At 43.0% G+C, this 16,789-nt stretch overlaps 1 protein-coding gene across 1 annotated transcript in view; it reads right to left on the bottom strand.

The window, feature by feature from the left end:
- The window catches only part of exoc6b (exocyst complex component 6B), a 71,403-nt gene that overhangs the window by 47,384 nt on the left and 7,230 nt on the right, over positions 1–16,789 (bottom strand). The window contains exons 3-9 of the mRNA XM_076028077.1: positions 14,767–14,932; positions 14,642–14,689; positions 14,329–14,419; positions 14,086–14,131; positions 12,653–12,857; positions 5,910–6,086; positions 3,514–3,582 (exon numbers count right to left, since the gene is read on the bottom strand). Of these exons, the coding sequence (XP_075884192.1) occupies positions 3,514–3,582; positions 5,910–6,086; positions 12,653–12,857; positions 14,086–14,131; positions 14,329–14,419; positions 14,642–14,689; positions 14,767–14,932 (802 nt within the window). The remainder of the gene's footprint in view (positions 1–3,513; positions 3,583–5,909; positions 6,087–12,652; positions 12,858–14,085; positions 14,132–14,328; positions 14,420–14,641; positions 14,690–14,766; positions 14,933–16,789) is intronic.

The following is a 16,789-nucleotide window of genomic DNA, read 5'->3' as shown; positions in this document are numbered from 1 at the left end:
TAAAACCAACACACTAAGGGAGACAGCGCCAGCTTTCCAAGCCTGACCCGCACCGTATCTCTTCCTTCCATTACACAGAAGCTCTTCCACTTATCTCCCAAAGAGTGAGACAGAAGGGAGCTTGTGGTCTACGGCTCAGAACAGGACCTTCACTCCCACCAGTCCAGAGATAAGGACTTAGAACTGGGCAGATAAAATGACGTGCTCCCCTGACCAGCAGACCAGACCACCACCCATACAGCCTTACTAAGCACTGCTGGGGTCTGGCGACATGGGTATGCGTCAGATAGCAATAAATGCTATCACTTTGATAGGAGCTGGTCAGATAAGAAGAATTAAAACAGCTTCTTACCTGCTTTTAGCGTGCAACACTGTGTATTTTGAGCTCTGAACTAAGAGCAAGAAGTAATAATGAGTCACCAAATGTTGGAATGGAAAAATATTCACAGTTTTGATTATAGAATTCCAAATCTAGATATTTCTTGAAATAATAACCAGTAAAAACTATTTTAAACAGAATTTAATTGTGCCTCCAAGAAACAAGGAATGGTTGTTTTTCAGGGCATTCCCTCATTCCCTCAGGGCGTTCCGATGGGTCAATAACTTGTAAGACGCAGGTGGTTTGCTGTTTTGGTCGTGTCAACTGGAGCCTGAAACCACCAAGAATCTCACAGGAACGACTTTGAAATGATTTTTCTCAAACTTGGCTTGACAACTGGACGCAACTTTAAAAAAAAAATGAACCAAATAGGATATAAGATGCTAAATCCTGACTGACTGATTGATTGCTTGATTGATTGACTGGTTGATTGCTGCCTGTGTGAAAAAAGGGCTGACGTCTCTTGTTGTTGCATTTCCTCAGCATGACTCTGATATGACAGTCAGACAGTTGGATCTTTGCTGGCCAGGCAATCTTGTTGTGTACCGCTTCTATTAATTAACTTACTCGAACAAAGTGATTTAATAGCTTTAGATAATAATTGAAATACAAGTCTCAGAGCCATCTTTTAAGCCTCAGTCCTGCAGCGTAAAGCCTCCAGTTTGACGCTTCATCCCCAGACTTGCCTCCTGCTCCTCAGTGTGTTGGACCTCGGGCTCGTGTTTACACTGATCGGCAGTCACCACGCAGTACGTGTGCGCGCGCCTAACAAAGGATGACTGTTTCTAAGCCGGCGCTGCTCCGCCGCGGCTGGAAAATCGTGGACTTCAAATGTGGAAACGAGACAAAGAGGTGGAAACAGAAAGGAGAGAATGGATGGAGGAGGAGAAGAAGGGAGGGGGGAAAAAAGGAACGCGGAGAAAGCGGTCTTGATTGCAAATGGGATTCCACATCCACATTTACAAGAAAAATAAATATGAGGGGGGTTACATGCGCGAGCCTCTGTGGGTGAAACTCGTTCTCAAGCACCAATTAAAGTGTGCATGTGCGTTTTGTCCATGTTGTTTCAGTTGACCTCACTGGCCACTGGACCTCTTGCTTTTCTTTTCTAACGGCAAATCAGAAGTCTGCAGCCGGCGGGCAGCCTGTCGTTCGAACGTGCTGCGACACCACTCTAATGAATAAAACAGCTCCGCACACGTGTCTTGGCCGCTGCGTTTGTGTCTACGGTGGAGAGCGAGTACAAGGGACCTCGGAGGTGAAGAGGTCGGACCTCTCAACACCTTCCCCACGACAGAACACACTAGTTTCCATTCTCCTCCATCATTCTCTTTTCCATCCAACATTCTCCTCAGCCAACTTCTTTCATGCCGCCGAGATCTTCCTCCAACTTGTGTTTTCATCCTGGCCTTCCTGTTTTTGCCCCTTTTAACTTCCCTCCGACCTCCCTCCTCTTTACTCCTTATCACTGTGTGACTGATTCACTCTCTCCTCTTTCCTTTCAATAAACGCTGCCGCTGCACCACCACTGACCTGACCTGTTGCCTCCCTCCTGCCCTCGGCTTCTTTCTTCCCCTTTCTATCGCCTCACTGAATACAAGTCTTCATTTATTTTCTCTTCGATTTTTACTCACCGACCTCCACACCGAGGACATGACATTGACTTTGAACTTTGACACTGGCCTGCTGACTTATTCTCCCCTTTTTCTGCTGTCTTTATTCTTTTATGTTACAAATGGACTTATCCTCAAAGTTCACGTTGTATTTTCTATTTTGCATCATCCCATTTAATTGCCGGTGCTTTTGTTTGACTGAATGAATTGTTGAAACTTGTTGATATGCCTCTCTGTACCTTGCTCACTCTCACCGACCCACCCAATCTATTCTTCTTCCGTGCTTTCATTCACTTTGTCCCTGAGCCTTTCAACCCCTTCATTCTCCCCCTTTCGCTTCCTCCCAACCTCCTTTTTCTTTTCTTTTTTATAAAGAGTTCACTTTCTCCCCCCTGTCAAAGTTCATGCACTTCCTGTTCCCCCTCAGCCACTCAACCCCCTCGGCTTCGATACACACACACATACATGAAAACACAACAGAAACAGCCGGCTCTCTGGCTGCAGTGGCCCGGTCACAGAAAGTATGCACAGCACAGACCCCAAATGTGCAAGTGACCCAGTCATGGCCCAGTCAACACCTCCATCTGCGTCGCTTTTACTCTCCCACAGATCTTGCACGTGCACGCGAACACACACACACAACACAGTATTCGGGTTGGAGAAAAGCCAGCCTCCACCAAGAGGCCACGTCGTACAGTAACATATGATCTGCTCATGAAGCTCTATTGATTCTCCTTCAGGGCTAGGTGATAAAGGTTGCATACTGAAGAACATACAATGAGGATAAACCTCAAAGGTTCATCTTTTCTGATGAAACATCCATAATAAGTCTGGTTGGATAAGGTCAAGGTGGGCATAACTTGAAATTCACAAATTGCAATCCAAAAGCTGCAGCATTGCAGAGAGAGTTGCTGGGTTCTGTGTTGGGGTGGGTTCAGGGAGACAAGTGGAACAGTATCATCATAAGGCCCATTAACTCTGCTTGGATCAATCCAGGTTTCCAGTTCTCAGTCTGGAAGAAACAAATCTCTGGGTACACCAATTCCAAGAAAATTTACAACTGGAGCATTTTCGAAGCAGAGCCTTCTGAAACTCAGTAGAGGCAACTTAGACCGATCTATTTTAACACATACACACAAGATACAAACAACAACATCCAGCTGATTAAAACATGTTTGCTTTTCACCATTTTTCTTCGCCATTTGAATGCATTTGAAATTGTGACATATGTACTTTTTTCCAGAAACCAATAAATACTGTAATATTTTATACGTAATCATATATACAACATGTGTTCAAAAGTCATAAAACAGTGACTGTTTCCTAAAACAGCAATTATGTCAGGGTGGAGTGGTGACATTGGAAGTGGTTATTTATCATCTAAACTTGTTTGTGCTTGAGCAGGTCAAGTTGGGTCAAGTTGAGTTTAGGACAAAACAGGCAATAGGTAAATAAGTCAGTGTTAAACTCATGATTATTGTTGTGCAAAAAAAAAAAAAAAACATGAGAAGATAAACTCACCAGCACAGTATAAATGTGTAGGCAGCGGTAAACTGGAGAGAAATCTACCAAGTCTTGAGCTCCAGGGACCTGTGCAAGAGAAGAAGTTGATTTTATCCATTATTGAAACAAAATCATTAGTTTTATTGCAAAATAAAATGCAGAGCAGCATTCCTTTGCTCACACCACAAGAAAAGTAAGATAGTAAACATGAAAAGAAAAGAGAAAAATACCCATGATTTAGTCACGCATGCTTTTACGATGTCACCAAGTGTTCTCACTAAAAATGTTTTATAAGAAACTTTTAAGCACGGAATTGAAGTATTTCCCAATTGTCGTTGTTATTTACTGTTATTATCATTATCTGTGTCCTAGAAGAGAAACAGGACGGATGATAAATCTGAGCAACATTTTATAGTTGACCACTCTCAGCCAGGAAAATGCTTCTTGAATGTCTCTTGCCTTACATCCTATCGCCCAAGAACTGAAGAGGGTTAGGGTTAGGGTGGGGGGTGGGGGGGTGGGGGGGTGATGTATCACTAGCAAATTAGTCCATTTGAAACTTGTTTATTTTAATGCCGTCAACCGTCATCTACACATTGGCTCTCTCAAAGTCTTCCGAGAGAGATGCCAGCTCTTCTCTTCTTTCCTACCCATCCATCCTACCATCAAACACACTAATTCTGCCTCTCGGACCACATGCTCCAGCTTGCACCATGTGTGCGGTGCCAATTTCCCAATGCATACTTCACAACGTGAATGGCCAAACACCAGCATGTGTCTATTTGCTCCAAAATTTAAAATGGTCTTAGTATGAATGCGATTTGTCAGATTTTGTTTTAAGGGGTATGCCTCTAGTGCTTCTCAGCTGGTGGAGTCTCTGGACCAACATTTTTCTCCTTATAATGAAGTCGAAACCCAGATTTATTCCACAAAAATAAAAGCACTAGCCCACTTTATATTACCATATATCTAGTAAATAAATGATGAAAATTACTGAATTGAATTGCGTGTCCTGCAAAATGGGAATGCCAACCATTTTCTCTATAAATACAGATATATTTTAAAATCCTGTTTAAAAAGAAATAAAAAAAATAATAAAAACAGCGACCGATCAAAACAGCTCTGCAACCCTTTTTTGGGCCACGACCCACCAGTTGAGAAGCACTGCTTTAGCTAAAGGACCTCAGAGGAAAGGGTGAGACGTGGCAGGGGCAGGGATGGCGTGCGGAGATGGCGGCTGCGGCGATGCCAACCATCGGCGCCAACACGGCAATAACTTTGCCGGCCGTGGGGTCAGGCCTTTGTTTGAGCCAAGGTCTTCCGGTGAAGAGGGTTGAGTCAAGTTTACAGGATGTAAATAAGCCAAGGGGACGACAGGGACCTTAAAAACAGAATGGCAGCACGGGGGTGACAAGTTCAGCTCCATTCTCTCCGACTTTATTGTACTTTCCTCGACTGTAAAACAACAACGGCAAGAAAGACCTCGGAGCCCCTGAGGGATGACTTCAAGAGTTCAGTGCCAAAATGCTTTGTGTCCATTTTGCAGCAATGACGGTAAGTCTTAAAGTTCATCTTTACAACAGTCTCAAAATATCTTGTTGATGAACGCACCACCCTTCAAATGAAGGTGTGCTCCTGAATGTGGCTCCAGATGTCTTTGTATGGAAATGCACTGACCCCTCTTTCAAAAAATAATTTAAAAAAACTTCTTTTTTTTATCCAACCTTAGCCTAAGACTGAAATAAGTAAGACCTTAAAAGTTTTGACAAGACTGAACATACTATGTTTGAATTTATTTTATTTGTTTTTTTAAATTTGACTGATTTTTCCAGTTGTTTCTGGATCAGGAAAGCAGTGCCACTATAAACCTGCCATTACAGTAGTGAAGTTTAACTGAGACAAGCCTGAGTGCAGATATTTAACTGAGGAAAGACTATCATATAAAGTAATCATTACATAATCCGTTACCACCTCAATTATAAGATAAACTTTATGTTAGTCATTGTAATAAGGCATTTTAATATGTTGCTGCATATGATTCAGTAGGCTGGCATTTATGAAGCTTTGCAAACTCCCAGCATACCCCAGTAGCCCTCTCTGTCTGCCGGCTCCAAGTGACCATCTGATGAAACAATCTCCAAAGTTATTCAATTGAAAACATCCATAGCTAACAACGATTTTAAAACCTTCCAAACGAATGCAGTGCAGGATAAATATCACTGTTTTCTTGAGAAGCAACTATGAATAGAATTGAATAAAAAGACCTTGAATAGCTGTCGCTGTTTTCCGATCCCTGTGTATCTTGGCAAAGTCTCGCTTGTCAAAGAGATCTCAAATCTCAATACGACTTCCCGGTTAAATAAAGTTAAATGAATTGATGCACGTGTTTCAATGTGCAGTGGCACTTTTCTCACTTCGTCATCCTCCTCGTCATCCTCCACATCCAGGATGCCGGAGTCCTGTTCCAGTGCTTGACTGCCTCCCCGTCCACTGCTGTCCGTTGACGCTGCCTGCTCCCTTCTGCTGCGTCGACCTATGAAGGGTCTGGGCTTCGAGGAGACAGAGCTGTCCAAAGAGCGCTGAAGCTGTGCCTGAAAACAAAAATATACTCCCATTAATATCATCACTGGAACCAGAGCAGGTACACTTTCACAGTGAAACCTGCTTTGACATCCTGCATTCCCTGCAACGCTTTCCAAACGGCAAGAGGAGAAGAAAGGACGACGTGCTTCTGGCACAACATCAGAGCAGCAGAATTTCTTTTGAGAGTGCAGGTCAAGCCTCTTAAACCAGATGTTTACTGGCAACCACATTAAGGCATCAGCCATTGGCAACTTGACATATGTTACACCTACTCTTTAAGACAAAGAGGAACAAATATGAAAGAATTTTAAAAAACAAACAAACAAACAGGAAAATAGAATAAATCCCAAAATAACTGCATGGAAAAAGTGGGGGACGCATGGCCATGGTGGATACTGTAATGAGGTCACTGTCTTTGTGACCTTTGTGTAAAACCCACCACTCCTTGTCCCGTAAACGTGGACATGGCCAATAAAAGTGATTTAGCAAAGGCACCTAAGAATACACCAGAGGGTACACAGCAAGACAGGAAGGGAAGAGCAGGAAGGATGAAGAGTCATCACTAAACAAAGCACACAGCTTTAAGTGTTCAGGAGTTAAAAATGGAGAGGGCGTGATCTGTGTTTCTGCTTCCAATAAGTGAAGTTGTGTGCCGTTATACGACATTTTGTTCTGAAAGGTGCAAGTTAAGACGGTAAGATTTTCTTTCTCACAACCTTGTCGAGAACCAATATTGCCCGACTGTATTCATCAGGCACATACAAAAGATGATCATGAAATGCTTCTGTTTTCATCTTGAGTGCTGTGGGAATGACACACTCTGCTGTTACCTCAGCACTGCTGGAAGATAAACCCTGAACTAAAAATGAAAGAAATGAAATGTGGAGGGATGCAGACTGGAACTCTTGGCACCAACATTTTTGGGCCGATGCTACAAAGTCTTTGATTTGCAGTTATTGCTCTGCTGATTTCTGTACATGGTGATTTCTTGAATTTCTTTGTGACACGTTTAGTGGCCAGTCTAATAACTCCAAACTATAACATTTCCAGGCAGCTTGGCAACCAAAATATTTTGGTGGGAAAAGCTTGTTGTGCGAGGAAGCCTTTTTTTTGCTCCGAGCTGAATCCATCTTTCCATTCACACCCAAATCCGCTGAAGGTCCCTTTCAAAACATACGTGTAGGCTTCCTCAGATCGCTGGCGCCGGCACGTAGCTTAGCTCGCTGACTTATATCCCTCGCTAAGGACGTCAGAGCTGATTTGAGTCATTAATGAAAAACGATAATGAGAAAAACTGGTGTTGGTATGAAGGTGGATACGGCTTAACGGAAGAACGCAATACCAGCGATGCTGGGCGAATACAATGCCAACTTTGATCTGGTGCCCATACACACGCGCGCTCGCACGCACGCACATCCTCGTACAAAACAAAAATGGCCACTCGACGGTTTGTTCCACGATTGCAAGTAAATAACAAAACAAAAAGAATAAATGCAGACTGAGGTATTTAAGTAAAGTAAGAATTTTATTTGCTTTGATTGTTAAAGCCCTATTCCAAAATGGACTAAATTAATTTTTCAGGAACTGGAAGACTAGTCAGGATGGAGGGAGAGATGAATGCAGCAGTGTACAGAGACATCCTGGATGAAAAGCTGCTCCTGAGGGCACACAACCTCAGACTGCGGCGACTGTTGGTCTTTTAGCAGGACAACGACCCCAAGCACACAGCCAAGATGTCAAAGGAGTGGCTTCAGGACAACTCTGGAAACGTCCTGGAGTGGCGCAGCCAGAGCCCAGAACCAACAGAATTTATGCATATTTAGTAAATTAAGGAATGTGACAGGTATCAATGGTCTTTGTTCATAACAAAGGAACAGAACCACCTAATTAAACATACGCGTCTCAAAAAGTAAAATGAGCAAAGGATGAAAATCCTTGTTTCTGAGCACTTTACTAAAATTGAATCTTCTTAAAATGAATCATTAAAAGTTTTGTTTCTATCCTAACCTTTAAAAATTAAAATTGTATTAAAGCGTCGACACATTCATGAGATTGGTTAAAGTAATGTGCAGTGTGTGCATTTGGGCAGCAGTGTATGCGAAACACACTACACAACTGTCTTGTAAAAGAAAATGTTCACAATGTCAACACATTCTTTGCAACATAAAAGCAGAGCAAATTACTCAGGATCTGCCTACGAATCCCAGAACCAAGAGAGACATATTTTCTGAGGGTCACTCGTGGGCAAACCAGAAATCACAGCGTCTGAAGGCCGTTGCCATGGAGCACTTTTCAGCAGACAACACAGTCACCACCTGAGCAACATAACAACCTATAACAGTCAATTTTTGTTTTCCCTGTGATGGTTCAATGCAGCGACTGAGCGCGTGCCCTCCGCCACCCCCGCTGTGTGCGTATGAATGTGTGTGTACTCAGTAACTAGATACAGGTAATCAATCTTCTACTTCACAGGCCCTGCAATCTGTTTCCCATTAGTGTGTGTGCGGGTGTGCGCGCATGTACAGGACTACCGAACGCGCAGCAGGAGCTCAGAACTCAGACTTTGCGCAATGCGAATGAAAGAGAAAAGGGAAGGAAGGAAGGAAGGAGGGAGGGAGGGAGGAAGATGGAAAGATTAGATAGAAATTGCAGAAGAGGAGAGAGAGAGAGAGAGAGAGAGAGAGAGAGACAGAGAGAGAGAGATAACCCACAACAGTGAAGGGGTCACCGTTTTCCACCAACCTGCTTCTCATTCTTCTCCAACTTAGCCAGTTTTTCTTTCTTAGCAGAAGAAATGAACCATTTTATCTTGCATGAAAGGGTGGAGCTACTCCCGACAACTATCAACAAAATATTACTTACTTACTTACTTACTTACTTACTTACTTAGGAACACAGGCCATTGACAAAACACATCCATCCTCTCCAGTCTTGGGCCCACAAAATATTGGACAGCAGAAAATATTTGACATCGCCATATTGTTTTAAGGCCCTGTAAGCAATTTTCAGCACCAAGCAATTTTTCCTTATCGCACAATTGATTAATTAATCAGTTGAAAGGACAGACGCCAAGCATTGAGCAGTGGCAACTCCTTGCTAAAACTGATGCTTTGCTGCCCCTTCCACATGTTAAGGAGGAGACTAGGCCAGTGGTGAGTGGAGGTCTCAGGAAGCACAACATTTGGTATTTACCTTCTACCAGTATCAGAGGCATCCATGTCCTTTGTGACCTCACTAAGGGCTCATTTCGAGAATTCTGTGTTTTATCACACACTTTCTGAAAGATGGGCCAAGCATTAGAAATAAAGAATGGACTTTTCTCCTGAATTGCAATGGGCAGAAAAAAAAATCCCCCAATTTCACATCTATGACCCTTAGTTGGAAATGATGTGAGGACCACAAGTGAGAAGAAGAGTCATAGAAAATTCAGTTAGTCACTGAGGCAGCTCACCATGAACTCCTCTAAGCACTAATTGCAGGGGAGATTATGGAAGCCCTCATGAGTTGAGCAATCCTGATTCTGGGATTATGGTGTATTGAATGTGTTGACCCAGATCGCCGACACTCAACCAGAAAGCTTCCTCTTCTGCTGTTGCTACTTTTCTCTGCCCATCCTTAAACCTATATTCTTGTCCGGCCTGATGCTTGATTTTTTTTTTTTTTGGGGGGGGGGTTGGGGGGGGCTCTCTTTAGGTCCCTCCACCTCTTCCTCTCTCAGACAGTGTGTCTCTCCGGTGCGCTCTGTTCTAAATTAGCGACGACTCTCCGTATCCAGCCATCATTACAGCTCCCTCGACTGAGGATGTGAAAATAAATAGATCCGGGGGGAAAGCGGAGGGGATGGAGGGAGGAGACGGCGGAGCACACCGGGCTCACAATGGAGCTATTGTCTGCTACCACATGCCTGGAGAAGAGGAGAGAGGGTGGGACAAGGGCGGAGAGGAGCAAAGAGAGAGGATAGGAGGAGAAAGAGGAGAGACGAGGGAAGATGAAGACAATGGGGAAGTGTAAAAGGGAGATGAAGACGAAAAAAAAAGCGTGATCGACGCTGACTACTGAGTGATGTGTTGGATTAAAACAGAGATAAAGACAAGAGCAAAGCCAGGGGAGAGGACGGAGGGGAAATAGATGACAAGAAGTACTAGAACAGAAGGCAGGAGGGGAAGAAGGTTATTATCATTATTTCTATTATTATCATTACTATTGAGAGTTGAATTTGCAAAACGGATTGAGGGGTCAGAAAAGATGATCATAGAAATAATGATGACAGGAGATCAATAAAGGTCAAGGGGAATGGGGAAGGTCAGGAAGGGTGTGAACATGAGTGAGAAGTCAAATGATGGAAATAAAGAGCAGGGGGGGGAAATGATGCAAGTTTCTGCTGAAAAAATGAAGGTGCAGCGTCGAGCAGCGGGAGCAGGAATTTCGAGATCAGGGAGAGGAACATTAGAACTTCTAAACAAAGGTCACGTAATGAGCGTTAAAAATTCGGCCAATCTTATCTGTGTATTTAGCCTGGGAGTGAACTTGACTGAAATGTGAAAACACATTGCAATCTGCATTTTTGCATTTTTTTGGTCTTGGCCGGGGCTCATTTCCCTGTTATTTCACTGTTAATGTGGCATGGCAACACACACACACACACACACACACACACACACACACACACACACACACACACACACACACACAGTTATGTGAGATTGTTGGTGGAGGGAAAGGGCTGGCATTGGACCGACAGATGGTTACAAAAGGTAAAACTAATGTCAGTGTTTGTTCCAATGTGTTAATTCACCACACCTACAATGTCCTCTGTCAGTTTTTTGTCGTTAGACTCTAACAAGAAGAAAATAACTTTCGGTATTTACACGTGTTAAAAAAAAAAATTACATTCTATTTAATTTATTTTTGTAATACTTTATATTGTCTTTTGCAGTGCATTTATATGTTGTTGTTGTTGTTGTTTTCATTTTTGTACAACATCTAGTTGAGGAAAACAAACTTTGAATAAATTTTTATGACAAAGTTGTCACAAATTCTTCCAGATAGGATAAATGAGTGAGAGCCACAGTATGAAATGCAAACTCACTTGTTCGATGTTAAATGCCTTGACATACATCCCTTGAACATACAACTTGAAAAGGAAAGCAACTGCATTGCATAATTTCTCGACAGTTAAAATGTTTTATTGCATACAAGATGATCGCGAAGCGGCCAAAGCGATTTGTTGGGTTCACGTTAAATTATCCTTTAGTGACATCTAGAGGATGGAAGACCCTAACCCCGCTTTACTGGAAAACCTGACAGTTTCCTGTTATCTTGGACTAATAACTCTTTAAAACATTTCTCCAACTGAACAGTGGCAGCAGCAATGAACTACTTCCAACTACAATGGTTATGATTCTGCAAATCATTTCAGAAGTTGTCTAAAAAGGTAAAGTATCCCAATGCCAAAATGGCATTTAAATAATTTCGGGAAAAAAGAGACTTAAGTGCATAATCCGATAAAATGAGACACAAAAAATATCTCTCATCATAGTTTTCCTTTTCCCCTGAGTCAATAAAATAACACAGAGAATGCATGTTTGAATTATTTTCTTTCTAATATGATTAAACCTAAGCTGAGCTTTATCTAAAACCCCCACGAGACAAAAACACAACAATCATTCTGTCATAAGTCACGTGAGCAACTGACATATAAAGTACTGCGGAGGCGAACTTCTTTTCCAATCCATTTAAGAGGCGGCGGAGAAAAGTTTAATCCAGGTCACTTCAACCTGGCTGGCTGGCTGGCTTGCGAGCCAACTACTATTTCTGATGCAAATCCACATGCAATAAAAAAAAAATTAAAAAAAAACGCCACAAGAGTGCAATAACTAAAGATCTGGCCCTTTTGAGTGACAAGTTATTAATCCACCAGACGCTGGGAAGCACATTAGCCGCCATGTCAAATGTCAAAACAGATGGAGCTGCGATCAAAGCCTCCGACACAACAGCCTTTAAAGCCACTTTCCTCAGAGTCTCCGTCCACTCATCAGTCTGTCATCGGCCCACTCCCGACTTCACCGCCCCTTCCCCTCCGTCCTGCAGCCCCGTGGAACAACATTTCCAAAATAATGGAGGCAAAGAAATAAACAAGAGGCCTCTCTTTGGGCTGTGGGCACCACAGGAGAACACGAAAACACACAAACAGACACTCTTGTATATAACTGCCTCGGCCTTGAGGAAGAAAAAAGAAACCCTGAAAAAACAATTAGGTAAGTGCTGAAAAGAAGGGTCTCTCTGCAAGTGTGTGTGTGTGTGTGTGTGTGTGTGTGTGTGTGTGTGTGTGTGTGTGTGTGTGTGCATGGCTACTGACAAGCCACAGTGTCTCCTACAGCACCAACATGTTTGTTTACTGGGTTTACTGGCAGTGGAGCCACAGAACCAGACAAAAGTTGAGGGGGGGCTGGTGGGGAGGTTGGTGGCTTTCTTAAGAGAAAATCGAAAGACGCACACAAACAAAGAAGTGCACGATGAAATAGCGTTCCAAACGCGCCATGCATGCACACAGTGCACGACGGTCTGCCTGTACCTGTTTGATGGCAGTCTCGCCAATCTTGTCCGAGTGTTTCCTGATGCTCTCCAGGAAGTCCCTCAGCTGCGTCATGGCCGTGTCCCGGATCTGCGTCCTCAGCTTGGGGATGTTTTCAGCCATGATGGAGCAGAACCGGTACTGGCCCGCCTTTGGGAGACACGTATGCTCCAGCTGTTCCAGCGTCCGCAGGGCTGGGTAGTACCTAACACGCACGCAGGTGCACGGGTCAAATTCATTTCTCGTCCAATCAAACAGCCAGTGGGTCTTAAAACGTCGAGCCTGTTTTTGATGTTTAGATGGCAGCGTTGGAAGGCTGTTTGAACCTCAGTTTTGGGTTATGGCTGGGAACATTTGCAAAACTGAAAAACACCAGAAAAACAAACGGTGTCCTCGCTCTCAGGTTCACGACTGGAGGCAAACAGAAGCACGCAAAAATAATCCCAAAGCCCTAAAACGTGCACACATGAAGCAAAAAAAAAAAAAAGAAGCAAGTGGACTCAGGTAGACTTTTGGGATTGTTGCCCCCCCCCCCCCCACACACACACACACACACACACACACACACACACACACACACACACACACACACACACACACACACACACACACACACACACACACACACACACACACACACTCCACTGCATCTCCCGCACCAGGACTTGCTCTCCTGAGAAGCAGTCGCCGTTGGCTGACCTCTTGCCGCTCTCTGAGAGCCCCGGCACCCGCGGGATGGAGTGAAAGTAAGAACAAAAACACACAAACAAACGACAAATTTATGACTGAGCAGACTCTTGCCTACAGTTCAGGCCAAGGGCAGCGAGCGGAGACAAAGGCAAGGTATGGGAAAGGGGAAACCATTCCAAAACACTCTTAGGCCATCTAGTGGCCACATTTAAAAAGAGAAAGAAAGACCCTGAGGACATCTCGTGCTATGCTAGAACCTACAACAGCATCTGGTAGTCAGGGAGACGCAGCATAAACTTCCTTAGCACTGCACTGGCAATACAATATGATGCACAATGTTACAGCTCGTCAGATATATTACATAACTAGTCAGAAATAAATATTAATTTTAACACTAAAATGTAATTAAAATAAAATTAACAATAAATATTAAAACAATAAAAAAAAAATGATATTATAGTCCCTACATATATTTTTTTTCAACAAGATTATTGCAATATAATATTTCTGACGAGCTATAACATTATGCATCATATCATATTGCTAATGCAGTCATTATTACTAAGGAAGCTCATGCTGCATCTCCTTGACTACCAGATGCTGCTGTAGGTTTTCGTGCCTGCTTTCAATGTTCACATCAAACAGGAAAACGCCGTAGCAGCTTCTGTTCATGCCTTTCAAAAATTAAAAGTTCTGTCCATAATTCAGTTCATGATGATTGTCATCTGTTTTGCTTGACTTACCTTTTGGCCTTCATCTGTTCCTGTAGTCTACTGTACATCTCCAGCACTGTGGAAAACAGAGAGAGACATTGAGCTTCAATGAGAGTTTGACCAAAGAAAAAATAACGGGGATGATCTGCCACTGCATATAATTAGTATATATTGGAATGGAGTTTTGAGGAGGGGCGGGGGGAGACACTATTACATTATTATTACATTATTATTACATCACAAATCCTACAGGGAGTATGAAGTGGGTGCTACCTGGCAAGCAGTGCGTCAGTTTGTCTACTGTAGTAGCAATGTTGCTCTGCTGCATCCGACACTGCTTCAGTTCCTCCATGGAGCTGGTGAGCTAGAAGGTGAAGGGAGAGGAAGCAGTATTAGGGATGAACTCTCCATGCTTTACTCATAGTTTATGTTGTTGTTTTTTTTTAATCAAAATTAGGGACGTCTCAATCGTGATGAGATCGGAGCCTCAATGACAGAAATCTTTAGAGGAGGAGACTAAATCATTTCAAACTGATGTCTCTGGTGTTGTCAAATCATTTCACCTCGAGCACAGCATTAAACTCACTTGCTTGCCTTCCACCTGGAGACATCTGTTGGTTTCGGTCACCTGACTCTGAGAGAAAAACGCCATCAGACAACTGAGAGAAAAGCAATTGAGAACTGAGCGATCGAACCCGTGCCATCCCGTACCTTCAGTTTCTGCGCCTCCCCCCGAACTTTGAGCAGCTCTGTGATGGAGTCGACAAACCCCTGAAAGTGATGGTTGCACAACTTCTCTATCTCCCGATCATGGTTCCGGATGCGAGCATCCAACTTTTCCATGAAGAGGCCATGTTCCTGACCATCGTACACAGACCTGAAGGAGGGGGGCGGGGGGTAGAGAAAGTACAGCTTTTAAAAAGTCCAGTCAATGTTTAGGTACAGCAGTTGTTTCGTTTTAATTAAAAATTAAAATGAATGGTGTGCAGGTACGACCTGACAATTGAGGAGAAAGAGCAGATAGAGGAAATGAATTAAAAGAGCAAAACCCATGAAGTGAAGAGGAGTTGGAATATTGACAAAAAGCAGCATCTAGTCAGGCTGTTACAACAGTTGACCAGTATTTACAAATAGACCCACACGGGGGCGCCATTTCAACAACATACTGTAACTACCTGTTCAGCACATCCACGCATCCACAGGTGGGCGTGACAGAACCGTGACTCTTGTAAGTATTACTGAACAGATTACAGATAAAACTGCATTATTTCTACAAATGGCAACAACTGCAATAACAAAACTGAAAAACAACTCTGTTACAAATTACTAATAGGGGTTGTTTCTTATTTATTCTGAAAGTTCTGCAAAAATATGCAAATAAAAGAGAAGTTCGTCTGACTTTCATTCAAACAGTCATCACAAAAATGGTGCTGAGATTTAAAAAAAAAACAACAAAAAAAACAATATTAACTTCAAAAGACACAAAAAACATGAACATTTTAAAAAGAAGAAATGTTTAAAAATGTCTCTTAACCATTTGTCAACCTGGCCATTTCTGTGTGCACACCTCAGTGGTATCGTGATTATGGCTCTTCCTGCATTTCCAAAAAGAGCACACACACACACACACACACACACACACACACACACACACACACACCTGTGTGTCAGTTGTATTCAGCACCCTTCCTCCTGTTGACCAGGAAATGCCTGGCCTGTACAAAGGAGAGAAGGTCTGACGCCACATTGTGCTTTCTTTAGACACACACACACACACACTGGTACGTACGCGCGCGCGCGCACACACACACACACACACACACACACACACACACACACACACACACACACACACACACACACACACACACACACACACACACACACACACACACACACACACACAACGGAAAAATCAACAAAAAATGAATAACTACGTAGTTTCTTCTGAAGTAACTGGAACACAAATCCTGATCTACAATAATAACAGCAATAGTTGGTTGCATCAAAACATTCTTCCTGAATATGAAAAACAAATGTCTATTTCCCCGTGCTAAGAAAAGCCGGGGCTTCATCCTCCTCACCATTTCAAACAATAGCTGGTTTCCTGGCAGATTGGACACGGAAGTATGAATGCAGATTAGAATATGCCACGTGGGAATAAATGCAAATGGAAGACGTCTCTTCACTTTTTCTCGCTGTATGAAAATGCAGCCAGGGTTCCGAGGATGTGAGCGCTGCCTGCACACACACACAGTCGCTGGGTTTTCCATGACCCCTAGAATTGAGCAAAACCTAAATATCGCAATCAAAAACGGGTGATGGAAAGTAGCTAAAATTGGAAAAACCTCTCAGATATGGCTATATAATTTTAGAAATATTGCGTTTATATTGTGAAAAAACAGCTAGATTGTTTTCGAGCCAGAGTCTGAATAAATCCTCTGACTAATAAAAAACAAAGAAACAAGGGGGGAAAACTTGCAATGTCTTTGACATAAGTCGCCATGTCTTTGTACAACGTGAGGATGCATCTCTGACCATAAGAATGATAGAGTTTACTGTAGCTTCTATTTAGGCCCAAATATTATTTTGATCAGATGAAAGGCAAAGTGTCCACCAGGGGCAGAACCACAGGGGTTGGCTTGACTTCTCCTACACAGTTCTTATGTCATGCCTCTTTATAAACAGCCAATGGGGGTGTTAGCAGTGAGTGGTCCAGCTGTGCCTGGTACTG

Source organism: Nelusetta ayraudi, unplaced genomic scaffold, assembly GCF_046127955.1.
Source record: "Nelusetta ayraudi isolate G7.1 ecotype Tasmania unplaced genomic scaffold, CSIRO-AGI_Nayr_v1 ptg000022l, whole genome shotgun sequence".
NCBI lineage: Eukaryota > Metazoa > Chordata > Actinopteri > Tetraodontiformes > Monacanthidae > Nelusetta > Nelusetta ayraudi.
The sequence above is the reverse complement of the archived record's forward strand: the minus strand, read 5'-3'. Positions and strand labels throughout refer to the sequence as shown.